This window comes from Chelmon rostratus, chromosome 8, assembly GCF_017976325.1.
Source record: "Chelmon rostratus isolate fCheRos1 chromosome 8, fCheRos1.pri, whole genome shotgun sequence".
Classification (NCBI taxonomy): domain Eukaryota; kingdom Metazoa; phylum Chordata; class Actinopteri; order Chaetodontiformes; family Chaetodontidae; genus Chelmon; species Chelmon rostratus.
The window spans coordinates 13,679,594-13,698,748 of NC_055665.1; the positions used below are offsets into that span (position 1 = coordinate 13,679,594).

At 39.8% G+C, this 19,155-nt stretch overlaps 1 protein-coding gene across 1 annotated transcript; it reads left to right on the top strand.

Annotated features, from left to right (window-relative positions):
• The first annotated feature begins 1,890 nt into the window (after positions 1-1,890).
• Positions 1,891-18,933, top strand: dgat1b (diacylglycerol O-acyltransferase 1b). Its single transcript, XM_041942888.1, has 17 exons — positions 1,891-2,314; positions 3,183-3,270; positions 4,649-4,689; positions 4,978-5,063; positions 8,836-8,888; positions 9,367-9,472; positions 12,629-12,757; positions 13,175-13,243; positions 13,373-13,476; positions 13,869-13,907; positions 14,042-14,083; positions 14,163-14,207; positions 14,671-14,783; positions 15,143-15,208; positions 15,684-15,771; positions 16,761-16,823; positions 17,273-18,933. The coding sequence occupies exons 1-17, from the start codon at positions 2,073-2,075 to the stop codon at positions 17,420-17,422; spliced, it is 1,524 nt and encodes a 507-aa protein (XP_041798822.1). The 5' UTR covers positions 1,891-2,072; the 3' UTR covers positions 17,423-18,933.
• The last annotated feature ends 222 nt before the right edge of the window (positions 18,934-19,155 follow it).

Below are 19,155 nucleotides of genomic sequence, written 5' to 3' on the forward strand. Positions count from 1 at the left end.
ACCATCTTGACTGCTCATCAAAACATGAAGTTTACTGACTCATATTTATCTATGAATACATTTTCTAATAAGCATAAATGAACTGACTTATCACCATGGTGTGAAACAGATGTTTTTTTTCACCTGGACCCTCAAATGAGACACAACACAATGACTTGACTCACCTAAAGGCAGCAACAGGACTCAAGTCTTGGACTCCCTCTACTGGTTCTTGGAGCGGGCTGACAGAAGAGGCTGTAGGCTTTGTTGCACCATCGTGGCTGGGTGCGTCCCTTCTGTGGAATCATGCTGCTCAGCCTCCCTGAGGAAGATCATTTCAAGTTGTTAGAAAAGACGTCAGCCAAATGCTGAAAGTCTGAATCTGGAGGAGCTATGCAGATTTTGTCCCTCACAACCAAACACCAGAGCAGCTTTTAATCATTTTACAGTCACGACACACAAAAGACGAAAAACAGCAAGATGACAACCAAAAGGGCAACTTGAGATTGAGCTTAATATATTTTAATGGTCCGGGGAAAACGTAAGGAAATGTAGTTCAGCAAGGAGTTTAAGAGTTAAAACAATTAGTGATTAGTTTCCTATTGATCCCTCCCCAAGGTCTCTTATCCCAACAACTGCAGACAGGCTCATTACTCTAAAAGACAACCTTATAGACAGTAAGGACTGATAAAGCTGGATCAATGCTGCTGATCATTTCACATCACAGTATGGATAAGCACACAGAACTAGAATAGACAGAAAGGGCATTCTCATTAAATGAAAGCTTTCAAACAGTCTTTTGGCTACAACACACAAGGAGTAACGTACAGGACGTGATGTAATGACCACATTTGCCACAGTCTTGGAGAAGAGAGTTGAAATGCCAATTCATTATAATTATTACTATATAATTCCTTATAGCAAATTAATAATCCCAAAAAGGGACAAGAATAATTGTCACAAGAGAAGACCAGTGAGGCTGGAATGCTCATCACACACCACAAAACTGTGAATGGATGAAAACCAAAAACTTTTCTTAGATCTGCGCCACTAATGGAATAAAACGTGGAAAGTTTGGCGGGTTCAGAGGGTGGAACCAGAAGCTTGTCAGGCTCAGCTCTTCATTATCAGACTAGGTCCAGATTTCATCTATCACAGATGTAGTTAGTGCAACATCCATCAGCTTCAGTTGCACTTAATCAGCCTCAGCTGTATTTATGGTGCTTTTGAGAGGTTTTTGAGAGTCCATTTAAAGGACCCAGGGTTGTGATATCCACTTACTTTCCACTCACTTAAAAGACCAATGGCCCTGACAGACTAAAAGCACATGTCATTAAAGACTGTCCCCTCTAATTAAAAGGAGTCTTAACAAGGTTATTCCAGTACTCATCGACACACATCACAGTGCCTAAATTATGTAAAAACTCTAAACAATTAGGCCAAAAGCAAGTGTGCTGAATGACTTTGAACTAGTAGCTATCACAGCCATCCTTTGTAAAACCACGGAGAGCTCTAGCTGGTCATCATCCTGATGACTGACCAAGTATAACAGCATTACCTAACATTTCTGCAGAGTTTTACTTGTGGATTTTTCTTCAGCTTTTTACTCTTTGAAGATATCGTGTAACTACTGCTCAAAAGCCCCAGAACAGCTAGTAAATGGGCCTTGATGTGATGTTGTTTCGTCAACTATTTCATTCTACAGGAGGCACCTAGACGCGCCTGATGAGACGGGAAAAGGGTCAAAAAACACTTGCATTACAGTGTCTTCTGGGAGGAGCCCAGGCTGTTATGCAGACTCAATGACAGCTCTTCACTTTCTCTTAGAATAAACTTTCAGGGTGTGGCTCACCTGTCGGTTACAGTAGAATTTGTAGCAGTCAGACAAGCTCAGTTGACCCTCATGTGGCGTCATGAATACACTCCTACCACTATGTCAACTGTACGGAAATCTGTGCTTTGGGCGGATTGTTTAGCAACCGGTTCACTTCCCTCTCGTGGGCTGCTACGCTAGTAGCTACAGGCATGCTACTACCAGTAGTAAACTATACGAGTGGACTTTAAGTAGGTTTATAGTGCTTTTATCTGTCATTATGGGTGACTCGGACGTGACCGGGGCCTTAACTCGCAGGAGAAGGGCGACTTTCGCGGCGAGGAGAGGCGGGAGTCTGCTGCCGATGAACGGGAGGTCTGCGGCGGGGTGTCAGGGCTCAGGGACCGCTGACGCGAGCCGAGACAATGGCCACGGGAAGCGTGACCACTCGCTGGAGACAAGCCGGTCTAAATCAAAGAGCGTCAAAGAGAAGCGCAGGAATGACATTAGTGACAGACTCAGGTGAGTTACCGCACGTATGCTACCAGACTGCTGTTTCGTTAGAGGAAAGTTTTTAGAGGCGTTTGTTTTGAGCTCAAATATGTAACATTAGGCTTCAAAGAGGCCAACGGCTGAGGTGACATTTAGCGTAAGATGTTAGTCCCGTCTTATTTAGATAGCTAGTGCCGGAAGTATCGTTAGCTAGTTTAAACGTGGCGCAGACACAGAGGGGTTTACGGCTGGTCAGTCCTGAACCTGCCTGTGTTCGCCCAGTCATTCATACTTTTACTGTCTTACTTTACTTTCACTACTTTTTCAGTGTAGCCTGGCAGAGTAACACAAACTTTAGCACTTTCCCTGCATGGCTTTACCCAAGTGTGTGTGTGTGTGTGTAACAGCTATAATTCATTCAGCTATATGGGCTGTGTCATTGATCAGGGGCGTATCTAACAGGGGCCCCATTAACAAGGGTGATTTGTGGGCTAGCTTAATCTCCTTAAGCCACTTATATAATAGCAAAATATGAACTGATTAAGCGCTATTTGCTATTTGCCTTAGTGTATTATGAATTAGTCAACTATACTTTGCTGTTGTGTAGGAAAATCAATAAATAACCACACCTTTGGGAAATTTTGACGCATTTTCTGCGGTCCAGCCACATTTGTATTACCTAATTTGGTCTAGTATTACCTCCTCTTTTTCTTCCTTCTCACTAAAACTGCCAGAAAATCAGTGTGTATGTTAATAAAAGACAAGTTTATTTTGCTCTGCATTCTTTATTTGTCGTGCAATCGGTTTGATGCTTGAGTCAAATGAAATGCATCTTAGGCTCATGATCATGAACTTCTTGATTGTTCGACCCATTGATCCATCTAATTTATTTCTGTAGCTGTCATAAGAGCCAGCAGTCCCTGCTGAGTTCAGCCAGTGGTTACAGTAACTACAGAGGAGTCCTCAACTGGTGTGTGGTCATGCTGGTAAGAAAAAAAGTTTACACACACACACACACACATAAAGAAACTTAATGTACATATATAGATATACACACGCAACACCAAGGCAATGTCCCCACCAGGATGCATTTCTAAAAAAACACATCTTTTTAAAAACACTTCTGGCTCTTAACAAACATGTGTGACTCTCTGCTACCTCTAACTTTGTGATTGTTTTTGAATAAAGATTTATTCTGTTTAAGCCAAACAAAGTATCAGGCCACTTGTTGAGAGTGTCTGCCTTTTAACACGCCACACAAGATGATATAGTTATAACACACCCCTTGCAGACCAACTAATTGAAGGGATAAACAGATTTTTTTGTTTCTCCCTAAGATTAATTATAGCATTTGAGTGTGTAGCTAATTTTAGGATGATTTGAATAAAAAGGCTAGAGTAGATGGAGATTGTTTGACAAGTTAACAGCATTTTCAAACCCATCTGTTTTGTCTAAATCCAGATATTGTCCTGACATGTCCAGTAAATGCTGCTGTGTCCTGGTGCTGTTTTGTGTTGTAATCCACTGGCATGGATTGATACATTAGAATAAATCAAAATAAAAAACAAGTTGTCCAACTTGTTCTATTAATACCCACTTTTTTTCCTAAACAGACTCACATTGTCTGATTCTGTGACAAATCTGTTTTCCTGCCAGCTCAACCACACAGCAAAAAAAACCCCAAAAAACAAGTTGAGTCTTAGCAAGGGGTTGTATTTTACGTAAAGATGGTTTAAATCAGACATGTTATAGTGCATGCTCATTTAGGAGGTTTAGGGGAAAAAAAAAAAAAATCATGAAATAATTAAAACACAAAAGATCTTGAGCTATTCAGGTTTGCTTATTTTGAGAAATGAAATTTATTTGTTGTTGATTTTGTTGTTGAATGGAAATTTTCTCAGAATATTAGAATTAAGTGCAAGTACAGGAAAATAATTCAATATAATTATCAAGTTTATGTTGAGCTCTACACCTTTTGCAGCTCTTCCTCCTCTGTGCTGGGGAGAAGCGACAGAATAGGAGAGAAAACGAGGCTAGCAAAGCCTTCTGTTAATCCATGCTTTGAACACAGATCGTTGTGTTCATCGCAGGAGGTTTTCCTTCATTCCCACTGAACTTCTGTCCCATCCCCAGGCATAGAACCTTTGTGCTGGGTAATGAGATATTACAATCCATTTAAAAAGAGGAAGAGTGAGGAGGAGAGATGAAGAGAGGAGAGAGATGAGAGGAAGGAAAGAGGGGAGCAACAGAAGGAAGCATGATGACATGAACAAATGAAAGAAACATAGACAGAGAAATAAAGAAAAAAAAACTGAAATAGATACATGAGACAGTCAGATGTTTACCTCTCGCTTTGTGTTACAGGTGCTGAGTAATGCTCGCCTCTTCTTAGAAAACCTGTTAAGGTAAGTCATTTTGGAGTATTTTTTTAGAGCCATTGCTGCTCTGACGCGTCAAAATGTCTGCTGGGAAAAAGTCTATAAAGAAAACCTAAAAATCCAACAGCACAGGGGGCAATTGTAAACAATTCACTAAATGTAAATCGTCCATTTCTTTTTAAAGTGAATATATGCAGTTCTTTAACGTTTCAATTCTAAAGAAACGTGACTCAATTCATTGACTTAAAATATTCTGGCTGATTTCTCTTTTTTTAATTTGCCATTTCCTTCCTTTTTTGTTTTTTCATTTGTCAGGTATGGTGTTCTCGTGGACCCTATTCAGGTGATTTCCTTGTTTCTGAATGATCCCTACAGCTGGCCAGCAGCATGCCTTGTGATTGGTAGGTAAACTTTTCATATGTGCGATAAGTCACCCGGTGAATGGACTGTATTTATATACTGCTTTTCTAGTCTCAAAGTGCTTTTACAACACAAATTTACATTCACTCACCCACATTCATACAGTGGTGGCTAGGCCACCTACTTATTGTGACCGTTAACTGTTCACACACCAATGGCAAAGCATCTGGAGCAATTTGAGGTTCAGTATCCTGCCCAAAGATACTTTGACATGTAGCCAGGGATCGAGCTACTGACCTTCTGATAAGTGGCCGGTCGCGCTACCTCCTCAGCCACAGTAGGAAAGCAACAACACAATCACAGACAGTCACATAATTAAACAGTGTTATTCCTTTGATTCTGGAAAATGGTTTGATTTAGAATTTTAGCACAAATCAAATTAAAATGCCACTTTTGTTAAAAGAGCTTGAAACGACACCAGTTTTTATAAATGGGATGAAAAACATGGATAGATGTTGAACCAAGCTAGGAGTGCTTCGAACCACCAGTGCCTGAAAAATGGTATGGGACACCTCGTGTTCAGATTCAGCTTTATGTGCATGCCCCTAGATTATACCACTAAACCAGTTCAAGTGACACTTGAAAAGCATGAAGAAACATGACATTTGCGTGAGAATAATATGGGGTTTTTTGTTTGTTTTTTTTCTGAAAAGAAATCCTAACATTTAGATAATTTTCCTTAAATAGCTGGTGTGATCTGCTTTATTTCAAGCAATTCCTTGTTTGAAGAACACACAGGCACATGCTATATGCAGAGTTTTTTCAGTATTTATTTTTATGGTATATCGCAGTGAAAGTCTGCAGTGGTGCAGCTCACGGTGTCTCTAGAGGGACAATCACCTGCCCTATATACTGCGCAGTGGTGCTGTGCTGCAGAAAGAGGACCAGAGTTAGTGAAATTGGCAGTAAGATAGGAGAGAGAGAAATGAGTGGGGAGGGAAGAATTAAATGCAAGAGAAAAAGAAGTGATGGCATGTATATATATATATATATATATGTAGAGAGAGAGGGTTTTGAAGAGGGAAAGAATGCAGGAATGGAAAAAAGAGGCAGCTCGGAAAAGAGGGAGAGCAAAATATAATGATGAAGGAGTGAGGAAGGAAGATGATGTAAAGTGCTGCATCGACACAGGGCCAGCGAAGAGGGAGGGAGGAAGAGATGGATGAGGTAAGGTAAATGACTGCACTGATGGTTAAGAGACAGGTGAGAATGGGAGTCTGTTTACAGTAGCATGGGCAGTAAAGCAGCTCATTCCCAGAGGGCATTCAATACTTCTAGATCACTGCAGCAACTTACACACACACACACACACACTCCCACACACAAATACACCAACACAGAGTAAATGAGAAGTCTCCAATTTATGGTAGCCCACCAGCAAAATGTGCAAAGTTTGAAAAACCAGCCTTGAAAGTTTTACATTTGGGCAACTGGCCCCCAAGTGACCAAAATAAAATGAATTTTACACTAGTGTACAGTATTTCACTGTCTGTTACTTGCAAAATATCCAAAAGCTGCTCTAAAGATACTTGATGAAAGGTTTGCGTGTGTCTAACAGGTGCTAAATGGTGCTGTTTGTTCCACTTTGATGCACATATGGGCTCAATAGCTGCTCAACAGGCCTGTTTCCAAAAGAGATAAAGTAGCTGCTATGCGTTTCTGCTCCCAGAATAGGATAGAGTCTTTACGTGTGATGAGGAACAGACGTTAATTAAACATACTATCAAAATCTTATTTTGGCAAAATAATGGTATACAACCCTGTTGAAGAAAAAAGGGGGGGTTTACTCAACATTTGGACCTTTTTTCAGTGGAGCAAATGATGCTGGAATGAATGCAATTTTAGCAAATCAGAATGCCTTATGATACTGTCATTTGCATATTCCCTGAAAATGTTAAAAGTCACCTGGTTAAAAGAATTGCTGAGAGGAAATTACAGATAGTTGGTCTCCTGACTGTATGTGATTTTTGTTTATTTTGTGGAGGTGCTTTAACGAGTAAGATAAAATGTGACATTTGCGTAAATACAGAATCTCATGCAAGTATAATGAGCATCTTTGCAGAAACCTGGTGAAGTACTGCACATACTTTATCTAATTAACTGCAAACTATGACAGGCTGAATAAAATAGTTTTCACTTTTGCATGATTAGCTTGCCTTATGGACAGATGTAGTTATCGTCATTTGAAAATGAGTTTTGCATGTGACATTTGTTCCTTCTTAGAACCTTCTTGTCTCCTGTCTTCATGGTATGAAAGTTACCGTGAAGTCACATGCAAGCATGTGACTGAGCCATTAAACAAATTGATTTGGAATGGCAATGCTGATGCATAGTTGCATTGATAACAGGATGATAAGACCCAGTAATCAAAATGTCTGACAGTTGACACATCTGTTCGCTCTAGATTAGATTGATTGACATGCTAATGCACTGATTAGGGTGTTAAAATGGAACAATTGCGGCAATTATGTGCCATCAGTGTATCTTAGCCTACTCTAGTCAGAGTAATGAGCAATCTGCGTACCAGTGGTTTCCTTAAGTTCACTCAGCAGTGAGTTACCCTGCAGTTAAAACTGACACTAGTGCAAGATAAGAAGGAAAAATTTACATACATTTTAGCCTAATTTGCTCCACACAAAATTAGGCTTAGGGACAACAATTGATGCATAATAAAGTGTGCAAGGAAAAACTGGCACTAATGCTATTTTTCGCTCAAATGTGTCCCAGTGCTAGCACTGTTTTTAAAAAATGTGGATATTGTAGCAGTTTGATACAAAGCAGGTTCTCTTTTATTCCCTTTTTCTTTCAAAGAAAAGTGTGTGTGTGTGCGTGTGTGCACGTGCAAATGTGTGTGTGTGTGTGCATGCGCACATGCCCACCCACCCACTTGTCTTGTCATTCAACTATCTAGCAGTTGGTGTGTGCTGTGCAACACATATGCTCCGTTAGTGCTGCCTCATTTCTTTCATCAGGTGTTGCTGTGTAATCATGTGAGAGGCTATGACTGTGTGTTGTCTGTGTGTGTAGGTGTGTGTGTGTTGTGACAGCTTGTTTTATATGTGACAGATTAGGGTCTTGCTAAAAAGGTATCTGAAAAAGCTCTTTCTTATTTAAGTTCATGACTACATGACAAAAAAATTAACATCCTGTTGAGTCTCAGTCTTTTGTATTTATGATACAAACGAGACTTCGTCTTACCTGATTTGCTCAGCAGAAATTTAACCTGCCTCTATATTCATGTGAAGAGCTTTTCCATCTAGTTTGGGAAGATATGTGTTTTCACTCCACTTGGATGATGATGCGTTCCCTTATCGGTTTGCTTTAAGTCTTAGGCTAATGAAGCCTTCCAGAACTAAATGGATATTGACAAAATAATCTGCTTGAAATGAAGAGAAAACATTGACAGTTTGGAGAAACAAGGTCTTCATCAAGCAGCAACAATGTACAACATATTATTAGAATTACAGTTGCCTCAGGAACTTGTTAGTAGGCTCTTGAAATGATTCGTCTCAATACTTGCCTTATGTCAGCTCTCACATTCAATACCAGCTGTTTAACCTATTAACGTTTTCCTTTAAGTCCTGTGCAACATTATACACACACACAGCCATAAGACTTCTGAAGGCTTACGAGGACATATTTTCTTTTTCTGAGATCCACATTCATACTTCATACAGGCTCTCTGCAGGATGAAAAATGTAATATGACCTGCTTTAGAGGAACTGACATGAATCTGTCATTGTGTTTTGACAGTGTCCAACGTGTTCATTCTGGTGGCTCTCTACACAGAGAGGCAGCTGTCCAAGGTGAGTGGAGAAACCCTGCTTGCACTTAAACATCCGAGCACTGTGGATTTTTAACTGAGCTGTTGAATTCGGAGCACTTCCACAACTCCCAGGGGGGATTATTTTTCTAAAACTGCTCTCTAAAACCGACTGACTAGCCGACCCTCCCCAATTTCCCCTGCAAATGTTAAATGGTAAAATGGGAAATTACTTTCACCATCTGCATTTTGGGCATATTCAGTTATGCTCTGTCTCTTTGGCATGAATATGGAGCATTGTGAGTTTTTTGAAAACTTTGATAGGCCACAATAACTCAAAACGGTTCTGTTCGAAAGCAGAGCAAACAAATGCTTGGAATATTCATCAAGTTAAAAATCTCCAAACAAAAAACAAGTTAATCAGGTGACAGTGTTTTAAAATAGGGCATCTTGTTTTGTTTTTTTAAAGATCTTATGTGAAAACTCCTGCTCTCTCTCTTCGCCTCTCTCTTTCTGCCCAGGGTTCATTCAGTGAACTTGCGGGATTTCTGGTCCATTGCATTAACATGGCAATCATGCTAACATTCCCTGCTGCAGTGGTCCTGTTGGTCCCCTCCGTGACCCCAGGTAAAATGTGTTTTTACTGTTATGAAAATACCATCTGTGCATCCTTGCTACTACCTACTGTACATAACAGAGACAAACAGTTGACTAAAATAGTAGCATCTATTATGCAGCCAAACCATTATCCATTCTTTGGTAGTTTACAATGTAGCCATGTGTATAAAACAGAATGTAATTGTAATAAAGATTAAGAGGACATTCATATCCTTACCCTTCAGAGAAACGGTCGACCAGTGTGATAGTGCAGTAAATGACATCTCTTATACAGAGTCATAATTGGAGTCGGTTAGTGGTAATGGACCAGTTGGTCATGACTGGATTATATCCAGCTGGCTCTGAGAAGGCAGGAGGAGGTGAAGAGAGGAGAGGACAGGGGGAGGAGAGGAGAGCAGAGGGAGGGAAGAGACAGGAGAGAAGGGGAGATGCCAAAGTAGGCATGGTTTGCAGAACAGGGTCATCCAAAGGTCACCTTCTTCTGTCTTCATCAGGCTGCCTGACAGAAACCATGGCCGCCCTCCACAAACACTGATAAATTCGCAATACTTTACACGACATGATACACCAGCACACTGTATTAATCCACACTCAAGTCATTATAGATCCAGTTTAGAAAAAAGTTGTCAGATGTGCATTGGTTATATTTAGAAATTATTGAGGATTACATCCACTAAAATTTCCAGGGTCACATTTGTCACGTAACCCCCAAACACCATTAACGTAACATTTTTAGCTCAGATTTCTTGGCATGGTCCCAGTCCTTTATCATTCAAGCTGTAGTTGGGACTCCTCTAACTTTACTTTGCTCATGAGACAGACAAATAGTGAGCTTGTAGTGTAATTTGGCTCACATTTCAGTGATAATTTGGTCCTAGAAAATCAGTCTTTTAATTCTTTGCTCCTCTCCCATTTTGATTAATGCTCTTCTCCTCTCCTCTGCTCCTCTTCTCTCATCTGTTCTCTCACTGGGAGGTGAAGGAGTAAAGGAGTCAGTCCATCTGTCTGTCTGTTCTCCTCTCTGCGCTGCTGTTCACACAGGAAGGGCAATGACAGAGGGCAGGTGTGTGTGCGTGTGTGCTTGTGTGTATGTACAGATATGTGTGTGTGTGCGTGAATGGAGCTATTGCATTTACTGGTTACCGCTTACTCAACCAGTATTCAGCCAGTGTGCATGAATCAGAACCCAAGGATCTGATATCGAGCTTAATTTCAAATTGTGTTAAACTGCTTTTAAGGAATACTGTAGTGATGAGCGGAGACTGCTCTCTTCTGTCTACTGTCATTATTTCATTCTTTCCACTGCTTTTGATGTCCTTTAATATCCCAGTCTGCTGCAGGAATTTCTGGATTCAGAATAAAAAACAGACGTGCTGTGTATATCTGGATTTCTTTCCTTACACATCTCATTAGATATGAGACTATGGACCTGTGTTGCACCTCTTATATGTTTGCAGTAATAAGCCAAGACATGCATAGTAAGCGTTATAAAAATGCACAATATGATACAAGTCAATACACTGGTATTTAATACAATCAACATAAAAAAAAACTTGTGAGAGGATGAGATCTGATTTGCTGAAACCAAAAAATTAAAATCAGTCAGACAATCTGGGGTGTGCATACAGTGAAGCCAGCACTTGGTGTGTTTTAGAGATGGGTGTTAAACACACCGTAACACTCTGCTTATGTAGCCAGTGTTCAGCATTGCACATTAACCTGTCTGTTTAATGTCCAAAGAGAGGTATAAAACTATTGAACTTTGTTTATTGAAGTTTCCTGTCTTCATCATAAGATGCACAGATTGAAGATTTTCCTGTTGAAACAATTGACAGAGTAACAAGGAAAATGTGGAAACATAATTTTGGGACATATGTGACTCTAAATGAAGGCAGACACTTTTTTCAGTTTTTTTTTAGATGCAGGTACTCCAGTAGCTCCAGTGAAATCCTCTGCACAGCAGAATCATTCAGTCAGGTGAAACACAATGTCCTCACAGCTCACATCTCAGATCCAAACATAGATAATTATCCATATTGCTCAGCCTTGAAAGCGAGGCGTGTCACATTGGCGTACATACACTGGGTATCGTGTGGCCTGATTGAGCTGAGGCTGCCGTTTCTAGTGGTGGAACGAGTTTGAACTTTTTACCCCCAATCAGAGCACTCCCCAAAGAGAAGAGACGCACCTTACTATGAAAACAAATTAACATTTTGATCTGTGACTCATTATACTCGCAGTCTTTGCCATCCTGGAGTCTGCTGACAGAAAAAAACTGTACAGTAAAATAGAACAGTCAAACCAGCTGAGATATTTGAGTTTTTAGAGTGGATGTTTGGAAGCTCACAGACAAATTCATGATTTTGGTGGGAAATTATGAGTGAGTGATGATTGGCTCCTCTGGTGTGTTTTTCCACTCTGTGTGTGTCTGTGATGATCTAGATCTAGGGTAGCTGTCTTTGAGCCAATATAGAAGCCACATAGAGCCATATGGTTAATGCATAAGATCTGCTGTGGTTTGATACCAGGTGTGCTTACTTCCACCTCACCCTGTTGGCACAACAGGCAGTATTTATTTGGTTGTATGCGTGTGTTTGTGCACTATGTGTGAGTGTGTGGCTTATATGCTTGCTGGTGGGTCTTCCTGTTTAGCATGATCATTTTCCATCAAGCATATGTATGTGTTTATAAAGCTCTGGTATGCATGTAAACATGATGACTATACTGTATGAAAATTTCCTTGGCAGAGTTAAGCTGCTCTCATACTTTGTGTTGAGATAATCTATTTTACTCTATTTACAGTTTGAGTAAGTTTGTTTGGTTGGTTGTTCAAAATCAAATCAGGACCTCTCTTTCTCTCTGTTCATTTCTTTTTCACTCCTTAAATCCTCTCTTTGCTTTTCTTTTGCTTCCTATTCTGTCACTGTCTTTCCTTCCGTCCTCCATCTCACACTTTTTGCTCACATTCTAGTTTTTGCTCACATTCTCCTCCTTTTTCTCCCTTTTCTCTTCTTCCTCACTGTTTTCCGCCCTGGTCATTTCCTCTTCTCTGCTTCTCAACTTCCCAAGACACAATATTAGTTGGTTACATGTTCTCAGACTGCAGCTTTATCCACATCACAGTGTTAACTATCATCTCTCTCTCTCTCTCTCTCTCTCTTTTAGTTGGTGGTGCATTCGTTCTTGGCAATTACACCATCCTCTTGCTAAAGCTGTACTCCTATAAGGACGTCAACATGTGGTGCAGAGAGCTGAGCACCGTCAAGGCCAAGAAACTGGCCAGGTCGCTGTCTTGTAAGTCACAAACAAACATGCACATACATATACAAGAGAGGGCTTGAATGCTGTGTTTCAGCCATACCTAATTGAGAAAGAATTCTTTGCTAATTTTGAGGTTAGTTTCTGTGTATGTTTTAAATGTCTTTGTAGTCCTTTTCTCATGCTGTTACAGTGACATCTAATGACAGATACTGAGTACTACAACCCTTGGATGAAAAGGAAGTTTGAGAGTTTAGCACACAGGAACTGTCAAATTACTGAGGAAATTGGGCCAAGAGGAATACTGACAAAACAGAAAATGTTGCATGTAAACATCTGCACTTGATTGTCATTATTGTCTCTGTTTCTGTATGTGAGGACCCTCAGAATACAGTGTTACCTTGCACATATGTTGCAATGTCATGTGTGTTTGTGCATTATTTCTGCCCACAGGTCCCTCAGCACAGCACCTCAGTGGAAGCGACCATAAGGTGTGTTACCCAGGCAACCTCACCATCAGAGGTACTCAAATACACCTTTCTAGTGTCTGTATGAAACTTAATTTATAATGTGCTAGTGCTTCTTTTTCTATGATTTTTTGTGTCACATATTTGACGCACTGTCACATTGAGCTCCTGTCCATCTCTGTAGACATGTACTACTTCGTCTTTGCTCCGACTCTGTGCTACGAACTCAACTTCCCTCGTTCGCCCAAGATTCGCATGGGTTTCCTGCTGAGGAGGCTGTTCGAGATGGTGAGGAAGTTTCTCAGAACCGTATGTTTTTTGTGCATGCTCTCACACTTTAACAAGCGTCTCCCAAAGAAAGCAAAAGTACACCTGCACAGCTGTTAAGAGCTTAGTTTTTGCTTATTTTGCATCTTATTTTTATAGTTTGGTCATTGCTATTAGCGGTTATGATAATATTTTACATATTTTAAATGCTGAGATCTGGGGCCATGGCACAACAAAATAATGGCAAGGAATTGTAAACCATCTCTGTTCTACACAGTATAGAAGAGTGTTCCCAGAGGCATTATAGAATTTAACAAAGTTTTGATGTACTCCATTTTATTCTCTATCGATCTGTATAAATTATTTCTGTGAAATCATCTCACTCACTATATTGATTGTGTCTTTATCCCCAGCTGTTCTTCACCCAGCTTTTAGTTGCTCTCACTCAACAGGTATGCTTTAATAATAATGTAATCCACAACTGCTGCAAAAATGTTTTTAAATATGAAGTTAATGTGTGAAATTCACAGTTTACAGTGCATGTCTGAAAATGGCTTAATGCTGCTTTTTACTTTTATTCTATCAGTGGATGATCCCCATCATTCAGAGTTCCATGAAACCACTAGAGGTGAGGAAGACAGTGAAGTTTTTACTTCACAAAACAACATGGTGTCATGTTTGCTAATCCCTGGGTCTCTCCTCTGTAGGACATGGATCTGTCCAGGATGACTGAGAGACTTCTAAGATTAGCTGTGAGTCAAAAACACAACATGCACAACCATTTACTCATGTTGTTTGTCTTCATGCTTGCTGTTTATTTCCAGCACTTGAAATAACACAAAGGATTATGAAACAACTGTCGGACCAATAATTACACGATCAAATGGCCTTACGTTCAGTTCTAGCAGAAGATCATTGTAACGCTGCTCCAAAGTCTCTGTTACAGCTAAAAAATACAATATTAGAATCAAAATCTCCTCAACATCCAAATGTTAGTGTTACACTGCATAATGCATGTTGTCATGTATACCGTAGTGATGAACACAGTTTACATGAGGATGTATTATATCTCACCATGACTGTGTTGAGTGCATGGGAAGGAAACATGTCCACATTTTGTATCAGGCTTTTACTTTTTAGTTGGGTGTTGAGTTAGTTTGGTCATCTTTTAAATGTCTCGCAGTCATATTTTGTTCCTCTGCTCTTCTTCTCCAGGTTCCTAATCACTTGCTGTGGCTGATGTTTTTCTACTGGTTCTTCCACTCATCTATGAACTTCACTGCTGAGCTGCTGCGCTTTGGAGACAGACAGTTCTACAAGGACTGGTGGTGTGTTTCTGTGTGTTTGTTGATCCTATGCGATGTGGTGGACAGTGCTGAAGGACTGACTGGTTCAACAAGCGTTTGGAAACTAAGAACAATAAGTTATATTGTGTTTACCATTTGGAATTTTGTTGACTTAAAGGAGAGAATTTTGAATCACTATATGTATTGTACCTTTGCTTAATTTCGTAAATTGGTTTCATTACTCAGTGTACAGTAATCCTACACTATCATTTCCTCTTTTCCTGCATGACAGTAAAGTTTTTAGACTTTTTCATGTTCATCAGTATTGATCAAGCTGCCTTAGATCCATCATTTATACCCTGCAATTCTACAATACTCTATTTTTCTGACTCTTCTTTCAGGAACTCTGAGTCGGTGACATATTTCTGGCAGAACTGGAACATCCCCGTACACAAGTGGTGTCTCCGGTGAATTATTCGCACACTAACACATTGAGAAGGGGCAGTGAAATTTATAGAACTGAACAAGGCACAAGGCTTAACAAGGCACACCGATGTATTTGGCAAAGTGATTCATCTGGCTGTGAGAGAGTAAGTGGTAGTAATAAATACAGTGCCTGCAGCCACTTCCACGTACACTAACACAGGAGCAGGAGCAAATGTAGCGAGGTTATATTAAACAAGACAAAGTAAATTAAATGCTGTGCAAAGCCTATTTAATTCCTGTCAGGAAGGCTGAATTACAGCACCTAGGAGAATTAAGATATTTCAATATACAGTACTACTCATTAGGGAAACAGATACTAAATGACTGACAAAACAAATTAGTAACGTTTTTGTCCTCAAGCCATTTCTACAGTCTAGATCAGTGTGTTTGACTTTCTGATTTACAGAATATGCACATCCACCCAGTTCAACATGTGTTCTTTTGTCTGTCTTGCAGCCATTTTTACAAGCCGCTGCTTCGGAGAGGGTTTAGTAAAATGATCAGCCAATCAGCCGTCTTTTTCTTGTCGGCTTTCTTTCATGAGGTAAGAGTTGAGATCGATACTACTTTCTCTGCTTATGTCGACGCTGTAGATAATTCTCAGTGCACAGTAAAATGTGCTAACAGGTGGGTGAGCGTTCCAATGGAAGCCCGGTATTTATACCAAATGATGTTTTGACCTATTTATCATATCTGATGGGCCCAATGACAGGTGACACCATTCTGTAGTAGCCAGGATACGACTTTGCCATTGATGGCCCCGGTGGTTTGATAGGCAGGTTAATCTGAAGGCAGTGGCCTGCTCATTAGTCCTGCTGTCATCCCTGCTTACCTAGTTTCACAAATAGTCACAAGGGTTGCACTTTATATTAAGGTACTCATTATTCACTAGTTGCTTATTGACACGTATTTTGATAGCATATTGGCCTTATTAGTAATTATTAAGCGCTTATTAATGCCTTATTCTAGATTCTAGATAGATATTAAGATATTAAGAGAACAGCGTCCTTACTTACTTTCAATCAGCAGTAATTAGGAGGTTATTGGGGGAAAACTGCCCTGGTATGTGTAAAATATGGTAATGCAAAATGACTAATACATACATAAGAACTAATAAAGAGCCAAGATGCTACTAATATGCTTGCTAATAAAGAACAAGTTAATGGTGAATATGTGTACCTTAGTATAAAGTGTTACCTGTACTAGTTCATATATCAGAAAACTTTTCCCTGACCTACTGCACCTCTCAGTGATCCTTGATCTTTACTTGAGCAAAGGGCAGAGAGTTGACCCAGCCTTATGTTCAGATTGTATCTGCTTAGGCTCAACTGCAGTGACTGGCTCAACAGCCTGTCAGTGAGCCGCTCAGTTGTTCAACCACCAGCACTGTGCAGTGTGTCTAGTTCCACTAGTGTATAGAAGTATGTCCTCAAAACTCTTTATCATCTTTTAGAAAAATGTTTTTGCACAGATCGCCGTATTGTATTTTATAGAGAACATTTATTTGATTGCATTTTTGTCTCTCTGTGTCAGTACTTGGTGAGTGTTCCCCTCAGGATGTTCAGACTTTGGGCCTTCATGGGCATGATGGCACAGGTAAGACCCAGCACATATAACTGATGGTAGACTTACAGCTGTGCTCCACAATGACCTGCACTGCACTGATATATCTGTTTTCAGTTCAAACTGTATAATATGCAGTGTGATCTGGGTACACAAAGATTCCTTCTTAATGTGTGAAAAGGTTAGAGAAAATAGGTATACGTAGGGTAGGGGTAGCATGGCATTTAGGAAATACTGTATTTGTGTAACGAGATTATACTAAAACTCAAAATAAAGATAAAGTGGATATTGTGCCTTTTGACTCCTGTAGAAGGTCTTTGTTGACTTTGTTGTCAGTTTGCCGGTCATGATAATGTCCTGAGTCATAAAACACAGTCAGCAAAAATCAGAAATCAATACACATTTAGAAAGTATCATTAAAAACCCAATCACCCACTATGTTTATTTAACTTCCTTTTTTTTTTTTTTTTTCAACTTTTCAGCTTCCATTAGCTTGGTTTGTCGGTTACTTCCTGCGCGGTAACTACGGCAATGCTGCAGTGTGGATCTCGCTAATCATTGGTCAGCCATTCGCCGTCCTGATGTACGTCCATGACTATTATGTCCTTCACTACAGACAGGAGGCTGACTGATACTCACACACACACACACACACACACACGCACATACATACACACAGTATATATGCAGATCCATCATCTTTCTCTCACTTTGTCTCACTCTTTTATCCCTCTTGTACACACAAACACAGAAGTATCACTAACGTCCAGAGGAGGTGACAGACATTGTTCTTCACATGTCAGGGTGAACTGATCACATCCTGATTCTAGCTTGTTTACATTAGAAAACTCGGCCATTTTATCTTCCTGCTGTGAAAAAAACAAGAACATTTCTTCAGGCTGGTGAAAAATGTTTTGATATTTAAAGTGGAAAGGGGAGAAACATGTTGTTTTTTTACTGTTTTAATTTAAGTGCACAGTATATAATTTCTGCTGCTAGGGGTCTCTCAATCAAAACATGAAATAAAAGACGTACTTTGATGATACTGTGATGCAGCTATCATAGTTTTATTTATGTTATGTTTAGTCACTTCCTTCCTGAATCTATTAAGTATCATCTGGTGTTTCCCGTTTTGCCGATGACAGATTTATCTGGGTTTGAACATTGTTAGAAACATTTGGGATAATGTTAAGTACACAACTCAATAAAATATAAAACATAGGTTGTTTTTTATATTTTAATGAGGAATTGTGAAATATTGTACATTACCCTGGCTCTGTAAATGGGAAACAAACACTGTTCCAGCATTGCCATTGGCTTTCAGCATACTTTCGTACGTTTGCTAATATGTGTCATGTAGTTGGGATGTTAGCTATAGTGGCAGCAGAGTTGTGGGAATCGCTGTTTTGGCTCTGGGAAACCATCTCATCCATACATGTAACTGTAACTGCGTGCCCATAAATTTGAGGGGCGGAGCTTCTGAAGGAACACTGAAGGGAGGTGGGTGTATGGGTGTTGAGTTCAAATATCAACACTCTTTCTCCAGAGTGACTCGCCCCACCTTTAAGGAGGAAAGTTTCACTTATGTATCAAGTGATGTTGCCATGCAGCCTCTCACTCGGGATTTTTCTTGCAGTGTCTTTTTAAACCTCTGACAGCCAGTTTGGTGAATGGATGAATTACTGCAAAAACTCTTCCTTTTATTTTACCACAGACGTTTTGTTCTTTTTCAGCTGTTTACATGAACAGTATAAAGACTGTGGCTGATTTTTATCAATTGTCAAGTTGACACCATTCTAAAGTGCCTTTATAAAAGTTATGACAGAGATTTATGATCCACTGTGTTTCCTCTTTGCCTTTGTTTGGAACAGAAGGGTCCTGAATCTGTCTGGTTTTACTGTGAGATGAAACATCACTAGCAAAAATGAATGTATGCTGGTTGGATTTTACTGAGGTACAATTTGTAATTTTTTTGTCATGTTTTACTTTGGCAGCATTATTGTCTGTTTCGTTACAGTAACACATATTCAATCGCTCAATTTTTGTTAATGGGTATTGTGTCTTTCTCATTGGACTGTTGCCAAGTATTGATGTAGGAAATCCGTTGTGAGTTTCTGAAAATAAACATTCAGAGTTCTTGTTATTAAGTGTGTGCTATTTTGTGTGGATGTTAATCAGACTTTTCATTACTTTCATGTGAGTGAACGGGACATTTCTGATTAGACCAAAGTAACGGAAGATGCTCACACCTACCTGAAACAGCCACTGCATCAAACAGAACGGTTGAGGAAAATGCAAACCCCTAGATGCTGTATTAGCATAGTCAGATTGTGAATAACCTTAATGTGACTGCAGAAACACAGCG